This window comes from Microtus pennsylvanicus, chromosome 11, assembly GCF_037038515.1.
Source record: "Microtus pennsylvanicus isolate mMicPen1 chromosome 11, mMicPen1.hap1, whole genome shotgun sequence".
Classification (NCBI taxonomy): Eukaryota; Metazoa; Chordata; class Mammalia; order Rodentia; family Cricetidae; genus Microtus; species Microtus pennsylvanicus.
The window spans coordinates 22,365,475-22,378,424 of NC_134589.1; the positions used below are offsets into that span (position 1 = coordinate 22,365,475).

Below are 12,950 nucleotides of genomic sequence, written 5' to 3' on the forward strand. Positions count from 1 at the left end.
AAGTAAAGAAAGTAAAGAAGTAAAGAAAGGTATATAGATTAGAAAAAGATACAAGCTCAGAGGCAAAAGGTAGATGGGATAATTTAAGTTAAGAAAAGTTGACTAGAAACAAGCCAAGCTAAGACTGGTCGGTCATTCATAAGAAAGAATAAGCCTGTGTGTGATTTATTTGGGAGCTGGGTAGTGGGCCCCCAAAATAGCAAGGAAAAAAAAAGCAGGTGGGAGCATAAACTTGTACAGCTGCTTTGGATATCAATATCTCAGAAAACTAGGAATCATTCTACCACAGACTCTTGGGCATGTACCCAAAGTTTGCTCAATTATACTACAAGGACATATGTTCATAGCAGCTTTATTTGTAATAACCAGAACCTGGAAACAGCCTAGATGTCCATCAACTGAGGTGTGGATAACAAAAATGTGATGCATTTGCACAATGGAGTATTATCCAACAGTTAGAAACAATGACAGCATGAAAGTTTCAGTCTAGTATTCTTAAGTGTTGAGCCATCTCTCCAGACCTTCAATGTTCCCATTTTAATGAAATATTTTGATTTTCAGTGACTCTCCTTCCCCCCTCCCTTGCTCCCTCCCTTCTCCTTTTCTTCCTTCCTCCCCCTTTCCTCCCCTTTTCATCCTCCCTCCTTCTGTTGCTTTCTCTTTTTTCTCTTCCTCATTCTCTCTCCTTATTTCATTTCCACCTCTCCCTTCCCATTTTTCTTCCTTTGCTTCCTTCTCTCTTTTTCCTTCCTTCCTTCCCTCCTTCTTTTCTCTCTTCTTTTAGTCATTCCCACACCCTTCTTTCTCTCTTGCTTCTTCTTTCCTTCCCTTCTTCTCCCTCCTCTCTTCCTCTCCTTCCCTCCCTCTTTATCTCCCTCCCTTCTTTCCTCCTTCCCTACCTCCTTCTTCCCTCCCTCTCTCCTTCCTTCCATTTCCTTTACCCTTTCTCATTTCCCCCTTCCTCCTTCCCTTCCTCCTTCTTCTTCCCTCCCTCTCTCCTTCCTTCCATTTCCTTTTCCCTTTCTCATTTCCCCCTTCCCCTTCCTCCTTCCCTCCTTCCTCATTATCTTTCCGCACTCCATTCCTTTGTTTTCTCTCCTTGCCTCCTTTCCTTCTTCATCTTCATCTTCTATTCCAGAACAGCCTGGGGCTGGGGGTAACAGGTGCTGCCCCGAGCTCTTCCTGCCTGTGTAGAGAAGTGTAAATGTTCAGTTCATCGCAGCCCTAAGAGAATGTGGCTCCCCAGCCTTTTGCAGTTTTATGGCGAGTCTATCTGCATTTCACAAGTCAGTTATTACTCGTGATTGATGCTCACCTGCCAAGCCTAAACAAACGTGCAGCACACAGCCACATACCTCACACAGACACAAATATTTGCTTTTCTCACATGGCTGGGGAGAGAACGCCGTTCTACTGGGGAGGAGCCTCAGCATCAGGCCCTCAGCTGCAGCCTCCGTGTGGGCAAAAGACTCATTCATTCTTAGTTTTCTAGTTCTTTAGGGCCAGCATCCATGGAAACAGGCTGCATGGCCAGTCAGAGCAGTCTCCTTTTTGCCACCGGAGAAGATTCAGGAGAGGAGGCAGAGCAGATTCTTTGGCCAGCTTCTCCTTCCTCTCCCCAACCTGGCTAATGACAGGTCTTTTCCCAGATGTATTTTTACCCTCTGGACAAATAGCAGTTGGGTCGAGTGGGGCTTTTTTATGAGTTGAGGTACTCACGTCTGGAAAATAAACAGGCAGCTAATGAGACGTTCTTATGGAAACCAGCATAAATAATAACAAAGCAAACATCCTGTCCCCCGTGCCAACATCCCTGGGTGAGGAGATATAAAAGCTGCTGTCCAGCTGGCCACTGTCACACCTAGGGGAAGCTCGGCCGCGTTCCTGACCTGCGACCTGACCGGCTGGGACCATGGGGTGCTGCCCGGGAGACTGCTTCAACTGCTGCTCCCAGGAACAAGACTGCTGTGAGGAGTGTTGCTGCCAGCAGGGCTGCTGTGGTTGCTGCGGCTCCTGCTGTGGCTCCTGCTGTGGCTGTGGAGGCTCTGGCTGTGGAGGCTCTGGCTGTGGAGGCTCTGGCTGCGGATCTGGCTGCTGTGGGTCTAGCTGCTGTGGATCTGGCTGTGGGGGCTGCGGAGGCTGCGGAGGCTGCGGAGGTTGTGGAGGCTGCGGGGGATGCGGAGGCAGCTGCTGTGGCTCCGGCTGCTGTGGCTCCGGATGCTGTGGTCCAGTGTGCTGTCAGCCCACACCTGTTTGTGAAACGAAATGAAGACCCTCCCCTCTATACCTGAGGCAGTGTTGGGGACAGCCTTGGCCTATTCAGATGGAGACCTCCTCATTTCCTGACTCCTTCATACCTCCAAGACCTGCCTCTCATGCGCTTTCTGAGAGGAGAGCTTGTCCTGGTGTGTAAGGCACTCAGGACCAAAGAGCCATTTTCTGGCAGAAAATTAAAGCTGAGTTCCAATGAGGTGATGGTCACCAGGTTCAATGTTTGCATGAAGTCAAATGCCTTGCAGCTATGAGACATTCTCTTACTCTTTGGGCCTGTTGGTCCCCACACCAGCGTTCTTCTCCTCTGAAACTTTGTCAACCTTTTAATAAATTCAAGCATGCTGGCTACCCTATCAGTCTTCCTGGCTCTTCCTTCAACCCTCCAAGGGCCCCCCAGGAAGATTTACTCCGACATCCACCTAGAGACCGCACAGTACAGTTTGTACACAGCATAGTATCATTTGCTGATCTCCTGCACCAGTCCTGGGAGACTGGTTAGAACTGTAGATTCTGGAGCCCTCTCTGACATAAGGGATGCTGTAGGGATGTGGCCTGGGGACCTGTGCTTTTTAACACGAACACAGGTGATTATCTACATGGAAGGTGGAGGTTTGGGTAGACTGTAGACAGAAGCCCTTGCATGCAGTATGAGAATGATTTAGGGAGTTTTTAACCAATACCTGGGAGTCACCATTATCTGCGGTACCCATCAGCTCTAGATTCTGGAATGCCCAAAGGCCATGTTTCTAAAAGCAGCAAGGTAAATGCTGATTTCACTGTATTTAATCCAGCTCAGGATGCATACTTACTTTCTGTATTGTGGTTCTAGAATGATTTTTGGGGGATTTCTGGCTTGGCCTGAATCTTGAGGCAAAGTCAGAGGAGGAGGTTTTGGTAAAAGAATCTTGGTGTTTTTTATTTTAATTAATTTACCTTTTTTCAATGCTAGAGATTGAAGTTAGCACTTCATTTTCAAGCTAGGCAAAACCTCGACTACTGGGCTGCATCCCCAGACCCACCTTTCATTTTTTTTTTATTGTGAAACAGGGTCTCACTAAGTTGTCCTGGCTGTCCTTAAACTTGTAATTCTCCTACCTCAGCCTTCCATGTAGCTGGCATTATAGACCCGTCCCAGGTTGGTTGTGAATGTCAGGGATTTGTGCGGCCGGACCATGTGAATGTGTAGAGAGGATGTTTGTGTATTTCAGATTTTCCTCAGCCTCATGTTCTGGTCTTGGCTTCCTCCAAGGGGGCAAGGTTTTATTTATTTTGTTTTTCTGTTCTGGGCCCAACTGCAGTTACTCTACTCAGAGGAAGGGAAGGGCGCATGTACTGCACAAGCCTAGCTGGGAAGTTAAAACTCAAATGGCAGTGGATTCAACCCCTTGTTTAGAGCGATTTTAAGTAACACACGGATTACAGTAAAATCCACTCTTGCACTGAGAGAACGGTATTTATTTTTACTTTTGCAAAGAAAGAAAGGAATGACAGGGTCTCACTAGGTGGTCCTACCTGGCCTGGAACTCCCTATGTAGGTCAGGCTGGCCTTGATCTCAGGTTTGCCTGTTTCTCTCTTCTTAGTACTGGGATTAAAGGTGTACATCACAATTCTTGCACCAAAATCCATATATATGAATATATATATGAGCACAGAGAGGAGAAGGGGCCTGCTGACGGCTCAGGTTTCCTTCCTGACAAGTGTCTTAGGAACCTCCTCTTAAGCATATTCACAAGCACAAATGGGGGGTGCTGCGTCTACTGGGTTGCCTTTAATTTTTTTCTGTCTCATTAAAAAAATTAATTGAATAGCATTTTATTGTAAGGAAAGACAATATTAGAAATTCATCCATTAGTTGAAAGACACTTGAGTCATTTATCATTTTTGGTTGTTGTAAATAAAGATTTCAGGTGCACACATGTAAAAGTTTTCATATAAACATATGTTTTCATTTATTTTGGAAAAATACCCAGCAACCATACTTTTGGGGAAATGGCAATTGAATTTTTAAACATGTAAGAAAATATCAAATTGTTGCAAAGTGGCGGTATCATTTTGTATTCCTACTAGCCATGTCTGAGAGTTCCAGTTGCTCCATGCCCTTGCTAACACTTAACCTTTTTACTGTCAACCAATATATATATATATATATATATATATATATATATATATATATATATATGTGTGTGTGTGTGTGTGTGTGTGTGTGTGTGTGTGTGTGTGTGTGTGTATGTATATCTCCAATTGTGCTTTCAGTTTGGGGTTTTATTATAAAAAGCATTGGGAGCAGTATACTTTGCATTTAGAGGATGTGAGATTTGGCTTTGCCCTGTTCCCACTTCAGACTCTGTTTTTCCAGTTACTTTTTATGTATAACTGGCCTCTTAAAAACGAACTCTTCAGTCCCCAGTACAAACTCACAGCTGCAGAAGGGACATCCTGCCAAGGATGGGACAATGGGACAAAGCCACCAAAAGAGCGAGGGCTTTGTACCGAGTCGCTGTGATTCAGAGCGACTGATCACTCCATTGCTCATGGCCATGCCATCTGGATGCATGAGCAGAGGTAGTGATTTCTTTGAGGTACCAGCAAGGGTTACCCTCCTTTGCTAGACACAGAGGTTCTCATTTGTTCATTCAATAAATAGTAATTGCACACTGCTTATGCATCCGTCTTGACTCTGGGTGCCAGGCATGCGGCACTGAATAGACAAAGGCCTTGCCCTTACGGCACCTGGATGATGCCGAAGGATGAACAGTGCTTTAAAGATTAGTCAAGGAAGAATGGGGCTGCATAGTTAGAAGAGCTGCACTTCACTCACCAGGGGAGGAGACTGAGGAGATGATACCCCAGTATAAAGGACAGTGGCCTCCCTGTCAGTTCTCATCAGAGAGTTTTTCTTTTTTCTTTCTTTTTTTTTTTTTGAGTTATTATCCATCACTCGCTAACCTGAGGAAGGGAAGCAGATGGAGAGGACCTGTGAATGGCAGGGAGTTGATGAGCTCTCCACCTCTCCCTCTACAAGGCTCACAAGTCATGTCTCAAAGGAGATGATCCTTTCTAGTTTCAACCATGGCCACATCGAGATTCTGCTGCCTTTAAACCTCTCCTACTGGTCTAGTACAAAGAGCTGTCAGGTCCAGGTTGTCACCAGGAGGCTTTTGGGTAATTGTCCATCTCCTTATAGTCTCGCTGCTTTTGAACTTGTCCTCTTCCCCCCATCTCCATAGGCAGAGTCTAAATAACAAACCCCTCACTTCCTTGTTTAAACTCTCAAGTACCATTTTATTAAATCCAATTTCGTACTCAAGGTCTTCTATAGCTTAGTGCCTAGGTAACCACGGTGGTCCCATCACTGCCTCTTCCTGTCTCCTGTGCTCTTCATCCCGACTGTTCCAAACTGTATTATCAGGCGATTTTCTGAATGTAACCTGATCTTGTGTATTTGGTTTCCACAAACTGCCTTTTTTTTGCATCCCTTGAGGATTCTATCTGGCCATTTTATTACTTGACAAAGCTTTCCTAACTTCCTAAAACCCATTTGAAGATTCCCCCCAGTATTCCCCAAAACTTCTTGCATATCCCTTTGGTACAGTGCTCCTCACAAGATACCACAAATGCTCATGGGTGTGTAAATGTCTCTTTTTAACCCATACCTCATGACGAAAATTTCTTTCTGTGTCACTCTTGAAATAAATTGGTATTTGCTCTTCCTGGAAGTGACCTGAGGTGACCTGTGAAGATGGCTGGCCACTTTCTCGACCAAGAAAAATCATGCAAATCAAACGGTTTATCTATTTTCATTCCCTTTAAGAACACCCATGAAACAGCCTGGACCATCAAAGGTGTGCATGTCGGAAGTGCCACCAAGTATTGGAGAGATGTCACTTTGAAGAGGCACTGTGGTGGAGCTAGCAGGGGCGCCCAGGCCAAACAGTGGAGCTGGACACCGGGTTGGTGACCAAAAGGAGAGTGCTGACTTCTTGCTGCACATGATTAGAAATGCAGAGAGCATTGCTGAGCTGAAGGGCTTGGAGGCAGATTCTCTAGTCATGAACACATCCAATGAACAAAGCACCCAAGATGTGCTTACGAACTCGTGGCCCAATTAGCCCATACATGAGCTAGCTGCCTCTGCCACATCAAGATGATCTTCATTGAAAAGGAACAAATTGCTCCAAGGCCAGAAGAGGAAAGTGCACAGAAGAAAAGGATCCCAGAAGAAACCGAAGAAACAAAAGTTACGATACAGGAATAAACTCTTCATAAAATAAATGAAAATAAATGTTAAGAAAAGACTATTTTTATACTTCTTTATTTTGTGCATCTGTTGGGGGGAGTATGCCTGGGACATGGAATATGTGTGGGAGTCAGAGGACAATTTTGGGGAGTTGGTTCTCTTCTTCCACCATGTGAGTCCCCAGGACCAAACACAGTTGTAAGCCTTTGTGACAGTCACCTTTACCTACTAAGCCTTCTTACTGATCCCAGTATCTTTCTTCTAGGAGCTCTCAAAATCTGAAAACGGGGTCTTTCCTGTGTAGAACCTGGAATAGCTAGGTACAAAGTATCACCATCCCATGGTGCCTGCCACACACCAGGAATGGGCACAATCACTGGGCCAGCCTCTGCACCAAGGATACTCTGGAGATCCATTGAATGCTTGATATACGCATGGAAAGAAAAGATGGGGAAGTAGAGAAACTGTGTCAAGTGCTTTCTGTGGACAGATGCGACAGATGTTCTTGGGTGGAGCTGCTACAGGAGAGGGTGGAAGATGGCAGCACAGGTTGAATCTATTATATATGACATTGGTGGTGTCTGCTAACAAAGCTGAGATTTGGGGTCAGTGAGACGGCTCAACAGGTAAAGGTATTTGTCACCAAGCCTGATGACATGAATTCAATTCCCAGAATTCACATGGGAGATGGAGAAGATTGACTCTTGGATTGTTCTCTTATTTCCACATGCTTACACACACACGCACAATAAATAAATTCAATGCTGTTTTCCCCAAAGAAGTTTGAGCTGGGTGATGATGGCACATGCTGTTGATCCCAGCACTCAGAAGGCAGAGGCAGGTGGATTTCTGTGAGTTTGAGGTCAGCCTGGTCTCCAGATCTAGTTTCAGGACAGCCAGGGGTATACAAGCAAATCTTGTTTCAGGGGCAGGGGAAGAAAGATTAAAAAGAAGCTCAGCTTGCTGAATGCCTACATGGGGAGGGAACGGGAGCAATCTTCAACAAGTGACTTAACTTTTCTTTTCCTCTGCCCTCATTCTCCATCTGTAACTGCAGAGAATAACCTGAGACTAAAGGAAGGCCACGGACTGTGGCCACTGACAGTTTGGTCTGCATGTCCCACCCATGACTGAGCTCCTCACGTTTGTTTCCTACCTCCCTATGTGCCTCTGTGGAGCCTGTCATGGTGGTGTGGCAAGTCTGCTCCCGGCTCGTCTGCCTGTTACAGGGTAGGTGATCACACTTTTGTAGACATCTGAGCCTAACCCAGGGGTAGAAGTGGAAGGGCCGGAGGCAGCTAAATTATAAGCTCCTCTCTTCTTTCCTTCTTCATGATGCTAGGATATAGAGCCCATCCATTGTGGAGGTGATGATGCTCATCCCAAGACTACCTGTAGCTTCTAGGGTCCCATATTTAGCAAGTCAGTAAATAAACATCTTCTTTATGGGCAGACAAACAACTTCTAAGTCAACAAATGTTGGCATAATAAGATGTTCCTCCGGACACAGGAGCCAAACAACAATGAGGAAAAGATGCAGGGGGCCCCAAACAACGTGCATCACTGAGGGACTATATAAGGGAGGGCCTCGGAGAGATGTCACAATCAGGCAGCTACCTCCCAGCACTCACTAGAAGCAGAGGTACCTCCACCATGTCTGGCTGCTGCTGTTCTAGGAAATGCCCCTCCCTTCCAGCCGTCTCTCTCTGCTCTACTGAAGTGAGCTGTGGAGGACCCATCTGCCTACCCAGCTCCTGCCGGAGCCAGACATGGCAGCTGGTGACTTGTGAGGACAGCTGTGGGTCATCCGGCTGTGGCTCACAATGCTGCCAGCCGATGTGCTGCGAGGCCACCGTCTGTGAACCTTCTTGCTCAGCGGGCAGTTGCTGTCAACCTGTGTGCTGCGAGGCCACTGTTTGCGAGCCTTCTTGCTCTCTGAGCGCCTGTGCTCAACCTGTGTGCTGCGAGGCCACCATCTGTGAGCCTTCCTGCTCTCTGAGCGCCTGTGCTCAACCTGTGTGCTGTGAGATCACCATGTGCCAGCCTTCTTGCTCCGTGAGCAGCTGCCAGCCTGTGTGTTGTGAGGCTACACCCTGCCAGCCAGTTCTCTGCCTGCCCGCATCCTGCCAGCCAGTGATCTGTGAGCCTAGCTGTTGCTCAGCTCTCTGTACTGTGCCTGCTTCCTGTCAACCGATGGTCTGTGAGCCTGTGGTCTGTGAGCCTGTGGTTTGTGAACCTGCTTGCTGCCAGCCGGTGTGCCCGACGCCTAGCTGCTGTCCGTCCGTCTGCTCTGCCGCCAGTAGCTGCCAGCCAGACTGCTCTGACTCCAGTCCCTGTGAGCCACCTTGCTCAGAGTCTAGTGCTTGTCAGCCAGCCGCCTGTATGGCTCTCATGTGTGAGCCTGTCTGTCTCCGTCCTGTCTGCTGTGTTCAGAGCCCTTGTGAGCCACCGTGTGGCTCTAGCAGCTGCCAAGATTCCTCATGCTGTGTCTCCAGTATTTGCCAACCTGTCTGCTCTGAGCCTAGTCCTTGCCTACCATCGGTGTGTGTGCCTAGCTCATGTCAACCTTCCTGCTACATAGTCAAACGCTGCCGTTCTGTGAGCTGTGAGCCGTCTTCCTGCCCATCTACCTCCTGCCAACCTCTCTCCTGCCGTCCGGGGTCCTCTGCATCTGCCCTCTGCCAACCAGCTTGCCCCCCGCGAACTTACTACATACCCAGTTCCTGCAAGCCGCCTTGCAGTCCAGTTTCCTGTCGCCCCATCTGCCGCCCCATCTGTTCTGGACCCATCACCTTCAGGCAGCCATATGTGACCTCCATCACTTACCGCCCTGCCTGCTACCGCTCCTGCTATTCCATCCTGCGCCGCCCCAGCTGCCTGACTTCTTACTCTTACCGCCCTGTCTGCTCCCGCCAGCCTTGCACCGATTCTGACAACTCCAAGCGTGAGTGCGATAAGTCGACTTCCAACCCAACCGACTGTGCTGACTCAACACCAGGCAAGACGGAAGTCGCAGACGAGACTCCCTGCCAACCCTCTGATACTAAACCTGCCAGCCCGATCACCCGTGAGGCTGCAGCCCCCCAGTCTGCTGCCAACAAGCCTGCTGACCGCTGAGCTAGCCTCAGCTCACCGATTCCTACAAAGCAACGGCCACAAGTCATAGAGAAACCGGGAAAGCCATGTGCACAGCTCATTATGACTTAGCTAGAATTTTTTTTTTCTGCACTGCCACCCACCACTCGCTTATGCTTCAGAGAACTTATCAGAAGTGCCAGCCTCCTAGAGGTTCCAATGAAGGCCTCCTGCACAGAGAAAGGAATGGTCTTGTTTTCTGTTGTTATTACACTGAGGAGAGCTGCTTTGCCAGATCACTGGGCTCTTTCCAACTCAAGATGCTTTTTGTCCTCATGTGCTGTGTTCCTTGGGGGCATCTCCAGCAAGATATACTTAATCATGCAATAAAAGGAGCTAAGTTGAAGTAACACATTGTTATTTCTCTCTTTTTTTAATGTGACAGTCTTATCAGAGTCATGCTGCATCTTGGATAGATGCTCTCCCCAGCCTTTCTTCTGTCCATCCTTCCTTCCTTCTATCCCTCTCTCCCTCCCCTTCCTTCTATTCATTAATCCATGCCTCCATGCATTTATCCCTTATCCATCCATTTATTCATCTATTCCACCCTCCCTCCCTTCTTCCATAAATCTCTTTTCCCATCCATCCATCCAACCACCCATCAGTTCATTATCTCATAGTCCATCTATTCTCTCCTTTCCTCCATTCATTACTCCTTCCATGCATTGTTTCTCCCTCTCTTTCTCTTCTTCCTTCTTTCCTCTCCCTTCTTTCCACCATTCCTCCTTCCTTCCTTTCCTCCATCTCTCCAACCTCTTCCTTTTCCTTTCTACTCCCTTCCCTTTAAGACTGCTATTGTTTTTTCTTTTCCTTCAACTCTTCCTTCTTTTCCTCATCCTTTCCTTCTTTATTTTCTCCTTCCCTCTCAAAGCATCTATTGTTTACTAGCTTCTTTCTTTAATTCCTTGCTTTCTCCACTCTCCTCTTTCTTTCTATTCTCCCCCTTTTCTTCTTCTTCCTTCTTTACTTTCTATCCTCCCTTCCATTATTCCCAATTTCTCTTCCTTAATTTCCCCTCTCTCCTCATTCTCTTCAAAGTGTCTTTTGTTCTCTCCTTTCTTTCTAGTCTTCCTTCTTACCTTCTTTCTCTGTCCCTCCCTTCCTTTTTTCTCTTCCTTCCTCCCCCTTTTTCCCCTTCTTTCCTTCCTTCATTCCTTCCTTGATGTGGGATGTCCTTCTGTATATGTTATGCTTTTAGTGGTTAATGAATAAAGCTGTTTTGGCCAGTGACTTAGCAGAGTAAAACCAGGCAGGAAATTAGAAGAGAGAGAGAGAGAGAGAGAAGAGAGAGAGAGAGAGAGAGAGAGAGAGAGAGAGAGAGAGAGAGAGAGGAGTCAAGGAGATGCTGTGAACTGCTGAAGGAGAAAAATGCCAGTCAGAACCTTAGGTAAGACATAACCTCGTGGCAATACACAGATTAATAGAAATGGGTTAATTTAAGATATAAGAGCTAGCTAGGAAAATAGCCTGAACTATTAATCAAACAGTGTTGTAATTAATATAGTTTCTATGTGATTATTTGGGTCTTGGCAGTCAGGAACAATAGAGCAGTCTCCACCTACAAATGGTGTGCCAACGTGAGGCAACTATATCCACATAAAAACTGAGAGAGTTTGGAAAGGAATACTAGACACAAAAGAATAGAGTTAAACGCAGCTTCTAGGTAGCCACATTCTTTTCCAAATAGGCTCTGTTTGCTGGGGGCAAGCAGAGGTGCAGCTCCTTTAAGAGTACACTTCGTGGTTTGTACTGGCAGCAGGGACTTCTCTGGCTATTTCAGGAGGTCCTGTTATAGAGCATTTAAATGGGGTTTGTGAGCAGAGTGCTGCAAGTTGCCTAGTAGTGACAAAGACCTACTACATCCTTGGAGCTGGGGTGGGGAACATGGCTCACAGAGGCAGTGAACCTATCTCTGCCATGTTGGACAGGGCAGAGCCAACAGACACGACTGTGGAACTGGTCCTAGCCACACCCACTTAGCTTTTATAAAAAAGATGCTCCTTGTCAGAAAATGATTACAGATACACAATAAAAACAGAATCAGACTATCCCATTCCCTCAAGTTCTCCTCAACCCTACCCTTCTCCCCTCCTCTTGCCCTTTCACCCTCTCTTCTCCCACTACCCCCATGCTGCCAACTTTGTCAGGCAATCTTGTCTGTTTCCAATTTCCAGGTGGGTCTATAATACGTTGTAGTAATAGGAGCGGCGGGGCTGCGTCCCCAGCACCTCGGCTGCCTGCTCGGCTAGCTTATGCCCCGAAATAATTACACGGACACTGTATTCTTTTAATCACTGCTTGGCCCTTTAGCTCTAGCCCTTACTGGCTAATTCTGATATCCCGATCAACCCATCTCTAATAATCTGTGAGCATCGGTCTTACCAGGAAAGATTCAGCATGTCTGACCTGGCGGCTTGCTCCATCGCGTCTGCTTCAGAGAGCAGAGCTATCACGTCTACCTGGGAGAGGGGAGCATGGCGTCTCTGCTCCAGAGCAGAGCTGTTGAGTCTGAGCTCACTTCCTCTTCCTCCCAGCATTCTGTTGTTTACTCCACCCACCTATGTTTTAACCTATCAGGGCCAAGGCAGTTTATTTAACCAATGACCTTCCTCCATCAATATGTTTTTTGTTGAGTTCACCTTATTACTTAGCTTCTCTAGGATCATGAACTATAGGCTCAATGTCCTTTGTTTATAGCTAGTATCCATTTATGAGTGAGTACAAACTATATTCATCTTTTTGGGTCTGGGTTATCTCACTCAGGATAGTGTTTTCTAATTCCATCCATTTGCATGCAAAATTCAAGATGTCATTTTTTTTTCCTGCTGAGTAGTACGCCAATGTGTAAATGTGCCACATTTTCTTTATCCATTCTTCAGTTGAGGGGCATCTAGGTTGTTTCCAGGTTCTAATGGGAGCTTACCAACTTCAGCCAGACTGGGCAGGAATAAGCATAGGACCAAATTAGTCCCTCTGAATATGGTTGACAGTTGCATGGCTGGGGCAGACTGAGGGCCACTGGCAATGGCACCAGGATTTATCCATACTGCATGTACTGTTCCTTCTGTTTCTATTGTATGAAACAATTTGAGGAGTATTGGTATTAGTTCTTCTTTGAAAATCTTGTAGAATTTTGAGCTGAAAGCATCTGGTTCTGGAATTTTTCTTTTTTGGTTGGGAGACTTTTGATGACTGGTTCTCTTTCTTTAGCAGTTATGGGTCTGTTTAATTTGCTTATCTGGTCTTGATTTAATTTTGGTAAGTGATAGTTATCTAGGAAGTTGTCCATTTCCTTCAAGCTTT

The 12,950-nt window shown here is 46.6% G+C and overlaps 2 protein-coding genes across 2 annotated transcripts; both read left to right on the forward strand.

The window, feature by feature from the left end:
• Positions 1-1,912: 1,912 nt before the first annotated feature.
• Krtap17-1 (keratin associated protein 17-1) lies at positions 1,913-2,269 on the forward strand. The gene has a single exon (XM_075942308.1). It carries the CDS (start codon positions 1,913-1,915, stop codon positions 2,267-2,269), a length of 357 nt encoding a protein of 118 aa, XP_075798423.1.
• Positions 2,270-8,165: 5,896 nt separating this feature from the next.
• Krtap16-1 (keratin associated protein 16-1) lies at positions 8,166-9,659 on the forward strand. The gene has a single exon (XM_075942312.1). It carries the CDS (start codon positions 8,166-8,168, stop codon positions 9,627-9,629), a length of 1,464 nt encoding a protein of 487 aa, XP_075798427.1. The 3' UTR covers positions 9,630-9,659.
• The last annotated feature ends 3,291 nt before the right edge of the window (positions 9,660-12,950 follow it).